The sequence below is a fragment of the Panthera leo genome, chromosome A1, assembly GCF_018350215.1.
Source record: "Panthera leo isolate Ple1 chromosome A1, P.leo_Ple1_pat1.1, whole genome shotgun sequence".
Taxonomy (NCBI): Eukaryota; Metazoa; Chordata; class Mammalia; order Carnivora; family Felidae; genus Panthera; species Panthera leo.
In genome coordinates, this window is record NC_056679.1 from 131,699,174 (window position 1) to 131,713,802 (window position 14,629).

Sequence of the window (14,629 nt, forward strand, 5' to 3'; positions counted from 1 at the left end):
ATTTCTGGAGTGCCAAATAAAATACTAGCTCTTAGAAAAGGGATGGTTCCATTAAAGAAATTATTCCTAATTTTTCTAGCCCTATATTTGTATTACACTTCTCTATTTCTTTATTCTCTCCGTTAATTTCCTCATTACATCTAGGAGATTAACCCTATAATGATTGCTTTCGACTCCTGGCTTCTTTCTGTTCACTAATTTATATTCCCACCATCAGAATGGCATAGAAAATGTCAGTTCATGTCATTAGTTTTTCTTCTTTCTTTCTTTGGTATTATTGGAAACTGGAGAGTAACCTGTGTCCAAGAGCCTCCAGCTAGTAAACAATAAGTATATGAAATGTGCTGCTAACAATCTGGAAGGCCATGATGAAAGAGAATAGAAATACTTGACTCCAGTGACCATGGACTGCCAGAAATGACTGGAAGAAATATGTCTAGGGGAGCCTCATTGACTCAGCCCATAGAGCATGCAGCTCTCCATCTTGGGGTTGAAAATTCAAGCCCCAAATTGGGTGTAGGGATTACTTAAAATCTTAAAAACAAAAGGAAGAAATATGTCCACAGACCACAGCACAGGAGTACTCTTACTCAAGTAAGAGTGGGGCAAATTAAGAGATGTAACATGCATCTTGTCCTGGAAACATACAGCCCCTTCTCATAAAAGTAGACAGAGGGGAGTCAGCAAGCCTAAGCGGCCTTACTGCATGAGAACAAGAAATGGGGAAGGGATGGGGAAGAAGGCTCTGCCAATGTGACTTACTAAGTCCCCTTTCCCCAGGATCTATACAAATCTGTCTGCCAAGATTAAAGATGCCAGATAACATATTCTTTATCCAAAGGCAGTAGTATCTCTGGTGTGGCCTTGGGCTAGGGAAGTGGCCTGTCTAGAAAATCTCACTAAGTCCCTTTATCCAGGAAATCAGTAGTCCTTGGAATCTTGGGAATAGTGACTCCCATTCTAGTCTGTGACACTTCAAATATCTTTTTACTTAGAATTTCTTTCTGGTATGTTTCTTCTAATGTGTGGTAAAAGTTGGTGTTTGGATAACTTTTAGGTTAGCTAATTTCTTATCCCTCTGCATGAGTGTTACTGGTTGGCCATTCCCCCTCTTCTTCACTATTTCTTTTCCATCAGAGAAAAGGAAGGAATTGTAACTGAATCAAGTTTGGCTCTATAGGAGGGTCTTTGGTCAATTTGTTGTTGTTGTTGAGATTAGATATTGAAGCCAGATTGTTTCACAATTACATGTACTTGTAACTCATTTTTATTTCTAGTTACCCCGTGGCTACCACCAGAAGTTCAGCAAGTACTCTGTATCATGTTTAGTTTTGCTATTGTATTGAGGAGTCATAAGCTTACTCTTTGGAGAAAAAGAGTGCACAAAGTTACGGCAGGAGCAAAGAGTATGGTTTCCTTCTGGGAAAAATAAGGCTCAAATCATTTTAAAGCTCCTGTAGGGAGCTTGGATTTAGTACTGAAGATTGTCTTCTTCTCCCAATTAAGCAAATTCTAAGTATCCTTAGTCCTTAACATAATCTTCTGTGGATCTTCATGCTTTTTCCATGCACCATGCTTCTGAATTTTTGCTGTCTCATACATCTCCCTGGTACAATCTACTTGGAAATCTTTTAAAATTTACAAGACCATGCTACTGCCAAAAAGAAGAAGGAGAAGGAGGAAGAGGTAGAGATAGAGGAGGAGAAGGAGGAGAAGAATAAGAAGAAAAATAGTAATGAAATGTTTTTCTTTTTTCACGGCCAACAAAATTAAAGTCAATTACAGTAATGTGAGGTAAAATCCATATTTAATAAAGGCATTGGGTTGTACCATGTAGCTTGTGGTTTGGAGAATTGTTTATTTCAAGAAGATGACAGATGGGAATAATTTTAGTCATTCTGTAGTTTCATATTCTAACACTTAAAGTTGTAGATTGGACCATTGCTTGACAAAGTGTAATTTCTTTGTTTATACTGCAAAATAGTTGCTCTCTCTTCTTCACACTTAGTTAATAGGAAATCTTTTCCCATAGCTGAGTCCATGTATCGCACTGACCATCAGTGCCTGTTTCCTGCCACCAGATGAAATGAGGCTGTAGGTCTCATTTGCTCTGTTGGCAGAAAGTGGGGCCAGGTTCCTAAGGGAATTGAATGATCCTACTGTTTTGACCATGGTTTTCCTCTCTCTCGCGTTCTCTCCCCATTGAATCAGTTTGGGCAACAGTGCTATTGAAAGGAGCAGAGACAACAGAACATTCCAGCGCAGCTCCCCTTCACATGTGAACTTGCTCTTTCCATCTGTGTTTTTGCCTCACCTGGCTCTGACAGTGAGGGGGCAGTGGTCCCCTCTGACTCTGCTCTACCTCTGGGCCACAGCTTACAGCCAAATTGTCCCCAAGTCCTCTGACAGTATAATGTAATCACAAAGGGAAAGGAGAGAGAAATGTTGAAAGTTGAAAAAATCTTAATTCAAAATCTAGTGGGAGCTGAGAGCTCAAGATGCTATTATGAGAAATTAATGAACTGCCTGCCATCCAGCAAAATACAGGATGAACTCAAGACAAAGAATAGAATATGAGCAGTAAAGACTCCAATGTATTCAAGCCTCCTATTAAGAAATGTAAAGAAAATGACCCACACCAATAAAAGAAACAAGCAACATAAAAACAGAAATAGAATATAGCCACAAGACTTTATTTTCCAATGTAATGAAGCAATTGATACTAAAATAGAACAGCAGGTTAGAAGAAATGAAGCAGAATAGATCTTAGACTATGATTCAAATTCTGAGTGGAAACATGCGTTCATTCTTTGAACAAATATTTATTGAGCACCTATCATATCTAAGGATATGATAGCACCTAGAACAGGTGCTAGGGGACTTCAGGGATCAACGCTGAAGACATACCTTTTATTGTCAAGTATATACTCTAGAGCAGAAAAATAGGGAAAAAAAAGAAAAAAGAAAAGAGGAGAGGAAAGAAGAAAAAAATTCAAATGTTCTAAAAATCCCCAATACTAATAAGTGCAATGTCAGTAATTAAAATAGGATAGATGATATAATAGAAAGTAACTGGGTGGCTACCCTAAAAGGGAAGGTCAAAGCTCTGTGAGGAGACAGCATTTAATCTAAGATTTGAATGACAAGATGGAAACAACCTCATAAACATTGGTGTCTGATGCAAACAATCCAAGACTAGAATGAATTTGCACTGTTTGCAGAATATAATTATAACCACCTTCTGGAATCTATTGCAAGGGTTATCTAGCACCATTTATTACTCTCTCTCTCTCCCTGTCTTCATATGCCAAACAGTGAGTAGGACAACATATTCATCACCTTGTGCCAAAGTTGAGTCAGTTGAGGACTAGGATGATAGCAGTAACAATAGCTTCCACTTACTGTGTACTTTCTACTAGCAGCTGCTTTATACATACTATCTGGTTTTTTCCTCACTGTTATTTCCTCCATCGGACAGATGAAGAACCCGAAGCTGAAAGAGATAACTTGCCCAACGTCCCATAGCACATTAAGCCCACTGCAAAGTTCCTGATTGTTCCAACACACCAGACCCTTTCCCACTAAGCTCCACTGGAGAAGGGCAAGAGAACATACCAAAGGGAGAAATAAAAAGTACTAGTATGATTGGTTGAATTTTATCCACAGATTTGACTTTTTAAAGATTAGTGTACATATTTCAAAATACCGTGTTTAATGGCTAAAATCTATTTTGTATTTAATTTCCTACCAAAATAACATTAAGTTGGAGAGTTAGTTTTAAGATGGGAAGCAAACTTAACTCCATAGATCATTCAATGATCTATTTATAGATATATTTATTATAGATGTATTTATCATAATGATCTATTTATAAAATATTTTACTTTGGGTGGGAAGAATTCTGACAAAGAAATGAGTATATTTAGTAAAATTAAATTAAATTAAAATTAAAATTAAATAAAATGTAACATTTGTGTGATCCAAAGGAAGGATAATTCAGCCATCATACTCCTGTGGGAAAATTGGAATTAATTAATTATACAGTAAATATACCTTATATATTGTTCTGCTCTACTTTAGGGGCCAGAAATGAAGCAGTAAAAACTGCATAGGGACCTTCTTCAAATGCATCTCTTTATCTGCTCTTCTCCAGTGCTGCTGGGGGACCCTTGGGCCTCTGCTTCCTCACATAGCTACGTGCAGCTGCCAAGATGGCTGCTACTGTGGGGGCAGTGACAGGACTACAGTACCATAAGGAGCACAGAGGACCGTGGGGAAAGGAGGATAGTTCCGTATCTCTCCCAAATTGGCAGATGTTTATTTTCCAGTGTATGGATAAGAATAGAGCTCTGTTTATGTTATCATTTTTATTTTCCACTATGTGTTTCATGGCACTGTGAATATCTTCTTACCACGGCGTAGAAAAGCCTTTGAAACTACTTTCTAATATAGGTAAACAGCTAACTGAATTAAAATAACTTACCTCTTCTCAAACTACATACTTTTTAGAAACTCGAGAGTAAAGTTGGATTACTTCACAAGCAGCCTACATTTCCTCAGTTTGTTTGTTTTTTTTTCATAGTGCAGAGAGGTAAAAAGCACCTACCGGTTATGGAAACACTTGAGAGCGAGAACAACTACCTAGATAAGGTTCCATACATGCATCTCATGTAAACCGTGTTCGTTTTGCTCCCAGTCAGGATGAAAACTTTTGTGAAAGCCTTGTCTGTGCAGAGCAGACAACGTGTTGGGAGTACCAAGAACACAGGCAATTTGCCCCAATCATCAAGGAGATGAGAGTGCAGTGGTGTCATATTAGCTCAGAGAAGATTGGTTTTGATTCCTAGGGAAATGTATGCAAATGGATGAAATGGACATTGCTAGACACCAGGGGCCTCCAAAGAGACACTGTCTATAGCAGTAATTCCCAATGTCACTGGCAGGAAAGCAAGAAGGAGTGGGAGGGAGAAAGGGAAAAGCAGTAAAGGAAAGCATGGATAGAGAAGAAAGAGGGTAGGAAAAATAAGAAATCAGGAGAAGGAAAGTCAAGTCGAGTGTGATAAAGAAGCTCGCACTGGCAATGAAGGACCCCAGCACCATCTGCCAGGGCCCGTGCCTAGGATTTCTGAGGTGGAGGGTACTCTCTGGAACTCTTGAGGCTGCCCCAGAATCAGATGTGTTTTTATTTCTCCTAAACAACTGACCATTTCTCACGAATATAAGAATAACCAACTTTCCAAACTGGTATGTGCTTCATGGGTGGTTTCTCTTAACTTTTCCTCAAACACGCCTATTATATTATCCATAAACAAACTAAAAATACATAGAAACCCCAAGGGAGCTGAAGGCAAAAAGCTTTGCAAGGCCCTGAGGAATGTAGCCAACTTTCTGATGTCTAGTTCTTAACAGTGATGAAGCCAGCTTAGTGTGATTTCAAGGTACTCTATGGACTCTCTCCCCTACGTCTATCCCCTCCCTGAGCAAATATTTGTTCACTGAGGCCTGAAATTGATTTTTCAGGGGACAGGGTTTTTCATTTCATAATCAGAAATGATTTTGAATGCATATTCACTCTCTTGGGTACAGTAAAACGTTGACTTGAAGTTACCATTTGTAAGCTGGTTGACCCCTTTCCTGAGAGCCCACCTGATGTTAGAGAACTGGTACTCCAATCTAAGGACACCTGGTCAAACAGGGAAGCTAGGGATAAGGAATTCAAACTAGCCACTGTCCAGGTGTGTAGACCAGACCTCTGCTGACTCATTAATGTGGTCATAAGAACATCTATGAACTGAACCTAATTTTTCAGCTTCATCTTTCACTAACAGTCCTCACCTCACCTGCCCCCCATACCTTGTCCTGCCACTCTCCAGGCATCTTGAACTATCTGTAGGTATAGTATCTGTAGGTACTTGAACTTGCACGTTCTTTGCAGTTCCTCCTTTTGCTTGGAACTTATTACCCATCCTCCCCCATCCCACGCCCATTCCTTTCATCTGGCCTACTTTCTGGGTCATAATTTAGATGGGACTTCCTATAGGAAGCTTTCCCTGGGCGTACATCCCCAAGCATTTCCATGGCACGGATTTTAGCACCTTTACATTGAGGTGTAGGTAGTTGCCTGTTTTCCTGTCTGTTGTCCTCTCTAGACTTGATCACCTTGAGTGTATTCACCGTTGTATCCCCAGAATTTAGCATAGTGCCTAGAGCAAAATTTCCATGAATAACTAGTGAATGGATGAATGTACTGCTTTCATTTTGCATTTATTGTCAAAAGAGAGGGAGTATAATTGGTGGAAAATCTTGTCCAGACATGTTAGACTGAACTCATACATATATTTTCCCTCCTTCGGAAACTCCATTGAAATAACAGAAAAAAGATATCATGAAAAAATAAATAAATTCATATTAGTTCTTATATTTGTCAGGATAGAGTACTGCTTCATGAAACAACACCAAATCTTGATGGATTAAAACAGTTAGAATTCATTATCCATGACAGGGTCCAATGCGAGAACTGAGAGGGTGAGCAGTTTTGCTCCTTCCATTCTCCACGTCCATCCAATGGTCAGGAGGAGAAAAGACAGCAAGGAGAATCACATGGGAGGATTTTTCGGAGTGAATTTGGAAGAGGAATACATCACTCCTACTTACAATCCACTGGCCGTAGCTCTCCCACATGCCACCCCCGCCCCCCACCCCCACTTGTAAGAGGAAAAGGAAACAGAGGTTGGCAAACAAAGAACAGTCTTCTATGCCCCTGAAAAACAAGGAAGGACGTCTTCAACAAACCAGAAATTTGAAAGAATTTCTCAAAGCTCCAAAGTTATTGCGATTGGATTGGTAGATATAAATGAACAGAGGAAACCACAGCTGATAAGATACTCAAAAAGAAACAAAAGAAATTCAAGCAGGAGAAAATTACTGCAAAAATAAAATCAATTCCAGAAATACTTTGAACTTGGAATCAACAAATGCAAATCACAGGAAGGGTTTCTGGGACTATTGTCAGGGAAATTAATGTTTGAAATGGCATTCAGAAAAAACTGGGCTGCCCCACACTGAGCAATGAGACCATCACTGCTCGCCCCAGGAGGACATCTGGTGTGATTGTCCGGACTGGGCAGCAAAGCAGAGCAGAGTGTGAAATAACTCTGAGCCTCCATAAAGACAGCTGTAGAAGAAAAAGAAAGTGAACACATTACTCCAGTGTTTTTTCACAGGCTAAATTGTTCAGTATATCTCACTGGAGTAGGAGTTTTATTTTTATTTTTATTTTTTAATATATGAAATTTATTGTCATATTGGTTTCCATACAACACCCAGTGCTCATCCCAAAAGATGCCCTCTTCAATACCCATCATCTCCCCTCCCCTCCCTCCCACCCCCCATCAATCCTCAGTTTGTTCTCAGTTTTTTAGAATCTCTTACGCTTTGGCTCTCTCCCACTCTAACCTCTTTTTTTTTTTTCCTTCCCCTCCCCCATGGGTTTCTGTTAAGTTTCTCAGGATCCACATAAGAGTGAAAACATATGGCATCTGTCTTTCTCGGTGTGACTTATTTCACTTAGCATCACACTCTCCAGTTCCATCCACGTTGCTACAAAGGGCCATATTTCATTCTTTCTCATTGCCACGTACCACTCCATTGTGTATATAAACCACAATTTCTTTATCCATTCATCAGTTGATGGACATTTAGGCTCTTTCCACAATTTGGCTATTGTTGAGAGTGCTGCTATAAACATTGGGGTACAAGTGCCCCTATGTGTCAGTACTCCTCTATCCCTTGGGTAAATTCCTAGCAGTGCTACTGCTGGGTCATAGGGCAGGTCTGTTTTTAATTTTTTGAGGAACCTCCACACTGTTTTCCAGAGTGGCTATACCAGTTTGCATTCCCACCAACAGCACAAGAGGGTTCCCATTTCTCCACATCCTCTCCAGCATCTATAGTTGGAGTAGGAGTTTTAAACAGGAAACTCTGAGTAGACAGGAGGCCCAAAAAACAGGCAAGTGCCCAGGTAACTTGTTACTGGAGATGAGAAGCACCCAGAAGATAAGCTTTAAGCGCCCATTTTGCAGCCACACATCCTGTCCCTTCACCAAAATAATCAGAAGGAGGGCACTGTAATCAGAACAATAGGCAAACAGAGATCCTCAAAGATAAATCTGGATAGATATCCAGGAATGACAAATTAAAAAAAAATCGACTTTGGATGAGCCCCACTTCTCTCTCTCTCTCTCTCTCTCTCTCTGCCCCTCATGGGATTCTCTCTTCCTCCCTCTCTCTCTCCGCCCTCACTCGCTTGCTCCCTGTCTCTAATGAAAAAAAAAACCCAACACCCCAAAAAGGCGATGCCAACTGAAATAAACAAACAGCTAATACTTGAAGAACAAATTGTAAAGTAGAAACAAAGAATTTAAGATATATGTAGTTGATATTCTCAGAGACATTTGAGTCTATCATACCCATAAAAGAATAACTGTCAGTAACAAAAAGGAAGCAGCCAAATTTGTTGGAGATAAAAATGTTATCAACCAAATAAAAACTAAATAGCTGGGTTATTTAGTGTTAGGAGGCAACTCTCCAGCTTCTTGCATTTCTGTACATCTTGCCAATGGAGGCACTGACTGCCCTTTTGTTTTATACTATCTTTTCAAGGGTATTTACTTAGCAGATGCCTTGGAAAATAGAGATAGCAGCGCTTTCCAGAGTAAGGCATCCTGACTATTCAGTATAATGAAAATGTTTCCCTCTTGGGCAAAGGGCAGACATGCTTATAAAAGGCACATTTCCTAAGCTCAGGGTTCCTCTTTTGTCACACAGCCCCTTGTTGGACAGGTAGTGATCTGACCCTTTTTGTGTCTCCCTGTGGGAATTAGGATTCAAGAAAACAACACAAATGCTTATTAGGATGGCCACTACTATTCTGTGAGTAATCAACTGGTTTTGTCTCTGACCCAGAAGTCTCCAGGCTTCTTCCAGTATCCATCAAACTGTGGCAGGCTCACCAACAGGTATAATAAAATCTCAGACCCTTCACAGTTCTTAACAATTGTTATAATGAATATACTGAGACCCTAAAATAGTGAACTATAAGATCAAGTCAAGGTATTCTCCCAGAATTCAGCCCCCAAAATAAACGTGGAATATGGAGGATAGTTAAGAAACATATAGGATGGATCCAGAGACTCCAATAAGAAATAGGAATTCTGAAAGAATGGAGAGAATAGAGAGAAGGAGATAATCAAGAAAAAGAGAAAAACTTTTCCCAAACCTAAAAGAAATAGTTAAATTGAAAATGCTGTAACATCTCAATGAATCACTCCATAGAGTACTTAGAAACTATTAAGGGAAAAGGGTACATCTATAATGGTAGATCCCCTTTTTCCATTGGAATGAAAGCTTTGGACAGAAACCAAGCCACTAATAATACTTAACTAACAATAATGGGACAAACTGACTCATATGCTTTCTAATGCACTGCACTAAGCCAGTCACAATAGCACTTCTATAATACCCACACCAAAAAATGTTTACTCTGAATCCACACATGCAGAAACAATAAGAAAATCCAAATGGAAAGACTTTCTATAAAACAACTAGCCTGACCTCTTCATTCAAAAACATTAATAACATGGGGGCACCTGGGTGGCTCAGTAGGTGGAGTGTCTGACTCTTGATTTCAGCTCAGATCATGAATTCTCAGTTCATGAGTTCAAGCCTCACATTGGGCTCCATGCTGACAGCGTGGAGTCTGCTTGGGATTCTCTCTCTTTCCCTCTGTGCCCATCCCGTTTGCTCTCTCTCTCAAAATAAAAATAATAAAACTAAAAAACTTAAGAAAAATGCTAATGACATGAAAGTCAAAAAAAGACAAGGGTGCAGTTCTAAAAGAAAAATGACAACTAAATGCAGTGCATAGTCCTTTTATGGAAACTTCCTTTTAAGTTTATGGAACTTAAAAAAAACGGTTAGAAAAACATTATTGGAACAATTGGGGAAACATGAATACAGACTGCATATTAAATATTAGTATTGTATCAAATTGTATTGAATCATATTTAATCCAAGCTAAATAATTTTTTGGCCCAATCATTGTTTTGAGGTTATGTAGGGAAAAGATCCTGTTCTTTAGGAGATATATGCTGAAGTAGTTAGAGTAAAGTGCCATTAATGTCTGCAACTTACTCTTAAATGGGTCATAAAAAGTTATATTTGTATGTATATGTGACTTTAAATATAAAAATTGTATACAATCAATACAGTATGTGTATATGAAATCTGTACACATATACATACACATAGAGAGATGGAGAGAAATAAAATATAACTAAATGTTAACAGTTTGTGAAACTGGAATATTTGGGTGTCCGTTATATTTTTACAGGTTTGCCATAGGTTTGCAAATTTTCAAAATAAAAAAATAGGAGGTAATAAATTACAAATGCCAATCAAATGCCAAAAAAAGATTAACATAAAAAGAAACTATTCCTATACATATTTAGGACCCATTTCATAAATCAAAAAATGTGAAGATAATACCCTAAAAAGTTTTCAGAGAGCTGTAAACAGGCTACACACAAGTCATTTTGGATATGGATGTAAGATAAGGAAACAGTGGCATCCAAGTTTTGAGAGAAAGTTACTGTGAAGACAGATTTCCATATCTAGTCAATTAAAATTTAAGTGTGAGTGCAAAGAAAGAGAAAAGAGAAGAAAATGTATTTTCCACAGATACTCTCTGAAGTAATTAGTCAAGGATATGCTGCAACAAAATGGAAACTGCATCCAAGAAAGCTGAAGATGTGGGACCCAAGAAATGTGGTATACAAAGAAAGCAGGAGCCATACGTACATAGCAGTAGAGATATGAAACAGTTACAAGAAAAAACATATTCAAATTTATGTACTATTAAAAATGTATTTAGTTAACAAATACGTAAGGGGCGCCTGGGTGGCTCAGTGGGTTAAGCGTCTGACTTTGGCTCAGGTCATGATCTCCCATCTCATGAGTTTGAGCCCCACGTCAGGCTCTGTGCTGACAGCTCGGAGCCTGGAGCCTGCTTCAGATTCTGTGTCTCCCTCTCTCTCTGCCCCTCCCTCCTCTCAAAAATAAACATAAAAAAAATACATATGCAAGATAATTTCTAAAAGAGATAAGTACTATAAAGGCAATAAGCAGATACTGTACCGGAAAGGGATGCCCAACATGAAGTCAGTGCTATCAGTAAGTGAAAGCAATTAATATCTACTTGCAGAGTAAACTTGACCCCATAAATATTCTGCAATTGAGAACCCCTTAAATGCATACTGATACCTGCTGTCTTTGAAGATGTTTCAGCCAGAGAAGATGCAATATGATCAAAATTCTGCAGAGATTTTGTGAGCTGATAGAAAGCACTCAACTGCAAGCCCAATGTTCAAGGCTTTTATTTTTGTTCATCTGCATTAGCAGAGTTAGAACTAGTCACTGAAAATGAGGAAAAGGAGGAGATGACCTGGTGAGATGACAAGCTCACCGGTGTGTTTCAGTTATATGAACAGTTATTTTACTTTGAAAAGGTCATAGAATGATGTGTGTCTTATATAAGTAGTAGAATTATTACACGCAGTTAAGTGTAAAACTGATTGTAGATTGGGTTCTCTTTATGCCTTTGCCTGTAAAAAGTATATACATGAGGGAGGTAAAGAGAGGACTCCAGGGGCACCTGGGTGGCTCAGTCAGTTAAGCATCCAACTTCAGGTCATGATCTCACGGTTCGTGAGTTCAAGCCCCATGTCAGGCTCTGTACTGATAACTCAGAGCCTGGAGCCTGCTTCAGATTCTGTGCCTCTCTCCCTTTCTCTCTCTCTCAAAAATAAATACACATTAAAAATGTTTTTTTTTTCACATTAAAAATGTTTTTAAAGAGAGAGAGGGGACTCCAAGAAAGAGCATCACGCTACCTCGTGTCCTCCCTGTTCTCATTTGAATGAAAGCTTTGAGCTGTACAGTCCTGACCACAGGAGAGGGGCTACTGTGGCCCCAAGCCAAGCAAAACCCATAGGCAGAGAATTAAGTCTGCATATGTATCTTCTTTCTCTACTCTTCACTGCCCAAAAAGCATACTGCTTTCCCCAAATCATTTCAACTCCACAGGAGTACCCCAGGAGCCATGTGTGGCCCAATCCTTCAGAGTTTTGAAAAGCAAAAAGCTAGGGTTTGGTTCTTTTTGCTTCTCTCTCAGAGCTTAGCTATCACTGCAGAACTGTATCCTAAGGCTGACCCTGCTGAGCGGCGGGTAGCAGATGGGCTATAGTTGTTGCACTTTCCCAGGAAGCACAATGCAAATACTTTTAAGAGGTCAGTGCCCTCCAACTGTGAAATCGTAACATGCTAACTTACGTGCTTGATTAAATTTCACCTCCCCCCCACCCCCAGCATACCATAAAATTGGAAAAGCAATTCCATCACCCAGGATCAATGTGCATAAAGTATACACAAAAGGATCAGAAGTTCTCATCAGTAAACTGTGTGTTTGCCTTGGCTGAATATTCAGAGGTCCATTTCTACTCTAGGTTGATGAATGATGTATAGTTAATTACCACTTAATTGCTTGTTTCTTTTTCCTTGTGTTGCTGCCATATAGGTTAGAAATTACAAGGATGAGATTTTGGCTAGTCTCCTTCAGTCAGGAATCCAAGGGAAAATCTTCCCATTAGATTTTACCATCCTATTCACAAGTGTGTTTGCTTTATTTATTTATTTTTTTTTAACCATGCAAAACACACATCAGGACTAGGGAAACTGAGCTAAGAGGTAGCCTGGTGTGGCTGCTCTCTCATGAATATTCAACAATATGGGATATAATAAATTCTTACCAACTAGTCTAGAGCCGTATCTACGTAATACAAATAAAACTGGATAGAAGAGTAAAAAAGAATCTAGCGTCAAGCCCAGTACCTGATACTTAGCTGATACTCAAGAAATATTTATAAATGAATAAATAAGTGAATGAATGAACTCATAACACTCAGTTCTCGGGCTTCATAAGCCATTTCCATGACACCAGGATACACCCTTGCAGATGGCAAATGTTCAGAGCAGAATAAAAGACATTAACAGATGATATCTGGGCAATAGACTATAATTCCCATTTATTTTCATATGAATTTATTGCTGAACCAATTTGAAGATTTGTTTCTAGAAAGTATTGATTTATTCACTTGAGATCAGTCATGGTAAAATACAAGTCTTAGCAGAGTGGCAGTGCATTGCTGTGGATGGCTACCCAGTATGTACATGGAACTTTAGTTTATGGCACTTTATGGTCTCAGCAGAGCAAGGCTGGATCTTGAGGTTGAACTATTTCCTCAAAGAAGGATAAAGTGAAGGAGGCTAGAAAGCCAAGGAAATGGAAGACAAGTCCACAATCTCAGTTATTTCCCATATACTAAGATACAACTATTTTCTACATGCTGGGTCCCCAAATTTACATTTATTTAAGGGAGATGAATCCAAGAGAGCCAGTGTCAGAGTCAGAGAGAAGGGCAGAAGCTCTCATTCAACCTGCTGAGTGTCACCTACTCCTGGCCCTTATAGTTGCTCCTGAATCAAAGAACCAAAAAGCAGCATGATTTCACAGGCTGAAACCCCCCTCTCAAGATGACCTGATCTATCTCACTAAGAATGGATTATAGAGCACCAGTATTCCATCAAAGATGGAGCCCTTACTTTTATCTTGATCTTCAGGGTTTCCCAGAATGTTGTGAAACATGCTATGCATACACACACACACACACACACACACACACACACACACACACACACGTACATATATTTATATAGCTAGAAACAGAGATAGATACCTATATTCAGTATTATTCAGAAATAAATGAATTAGTATAGCATTTCATATTCAGAAGTTATTAGGGTTAATGGAGCCCATGACTCAAAACATAGACAATCTTTGCAATGATATCATAGCTATAGAACTTGCATTTCTGATTTCTTATCCTTTTCTTTACCAACATCCCCTCTCCCCTCTTTAGGAAAGGAGCCTGGTGGGGGAACCAAGAGTTTGGACTGCAAAATTGAGGAGAGTACTGAAACACCTGCTCTAGAGGACTCCTCATCATCCCCTGTAGATATTCAGCAACATTCCTGGCAGGTTTCCACAGACATTGACAACACTGAAAGGTGAGTGGGAAGTTACTGCCAGTATTCCTCCAGTTCATATTCTTAGGGGCTACAGAAGTTGAGATTTTCTCTTTCATATTCTTATTTCAGAAAACTGAGCTAGCAGAAGGTAAGGAGTCCAAACCCTGCAGTAGAATGGTAGAATTTTCAGTAGTCATAGGCTCCCAGGGCTCTTTGTATCCCACTCCAACACATTGTGTCTCCATGGAAATGAAAACAGTGTGCTCCCATGGGAAGGGAGAAAGTTGGATCCATATACCATCACAGTTCACCCACAGGGCTGGGTACTAAAATTTCCATTTGCTTAAAGGGAGAGGAATCCAAAATCATGCAAATATGCCTCCAGTAGTCTCTTAGATTTCAGGTGTATGGAATGGCCTGCTTAGGTTGCAGTCCACGGCTAAGCATTCTGCCCAATTGACAGACAGCTTTTCGTAGTGCTCCCTTC

General features: G+C 39.3%; 1 protein-coding gene across 2 annotated transcripts in view; it reads left to right on the forward strand.

Annotated features, from left to right (window-relative positions):
• LOC122200665 (regulator of G protein signaling 7 binding protein) overlaps positions 1-14,629 on the forward strand; it is a 102,714-nt gene that overhangs the window by 66,399 nt on the left and 21,686 nt on the right. For both annotated transcript variants that reach the window (XM_042906386.1, XM_042906394.1), the window contains exon 4: positions 14,034-14,181. In XM_042906386.1, the coding sequence (XP_042762320.1) occupies positions 14,034-14,181 (148 nt within the window). The remainder of the gene's footprint in view (positions 1-14,033; positions 14,182-14,629) is intronic.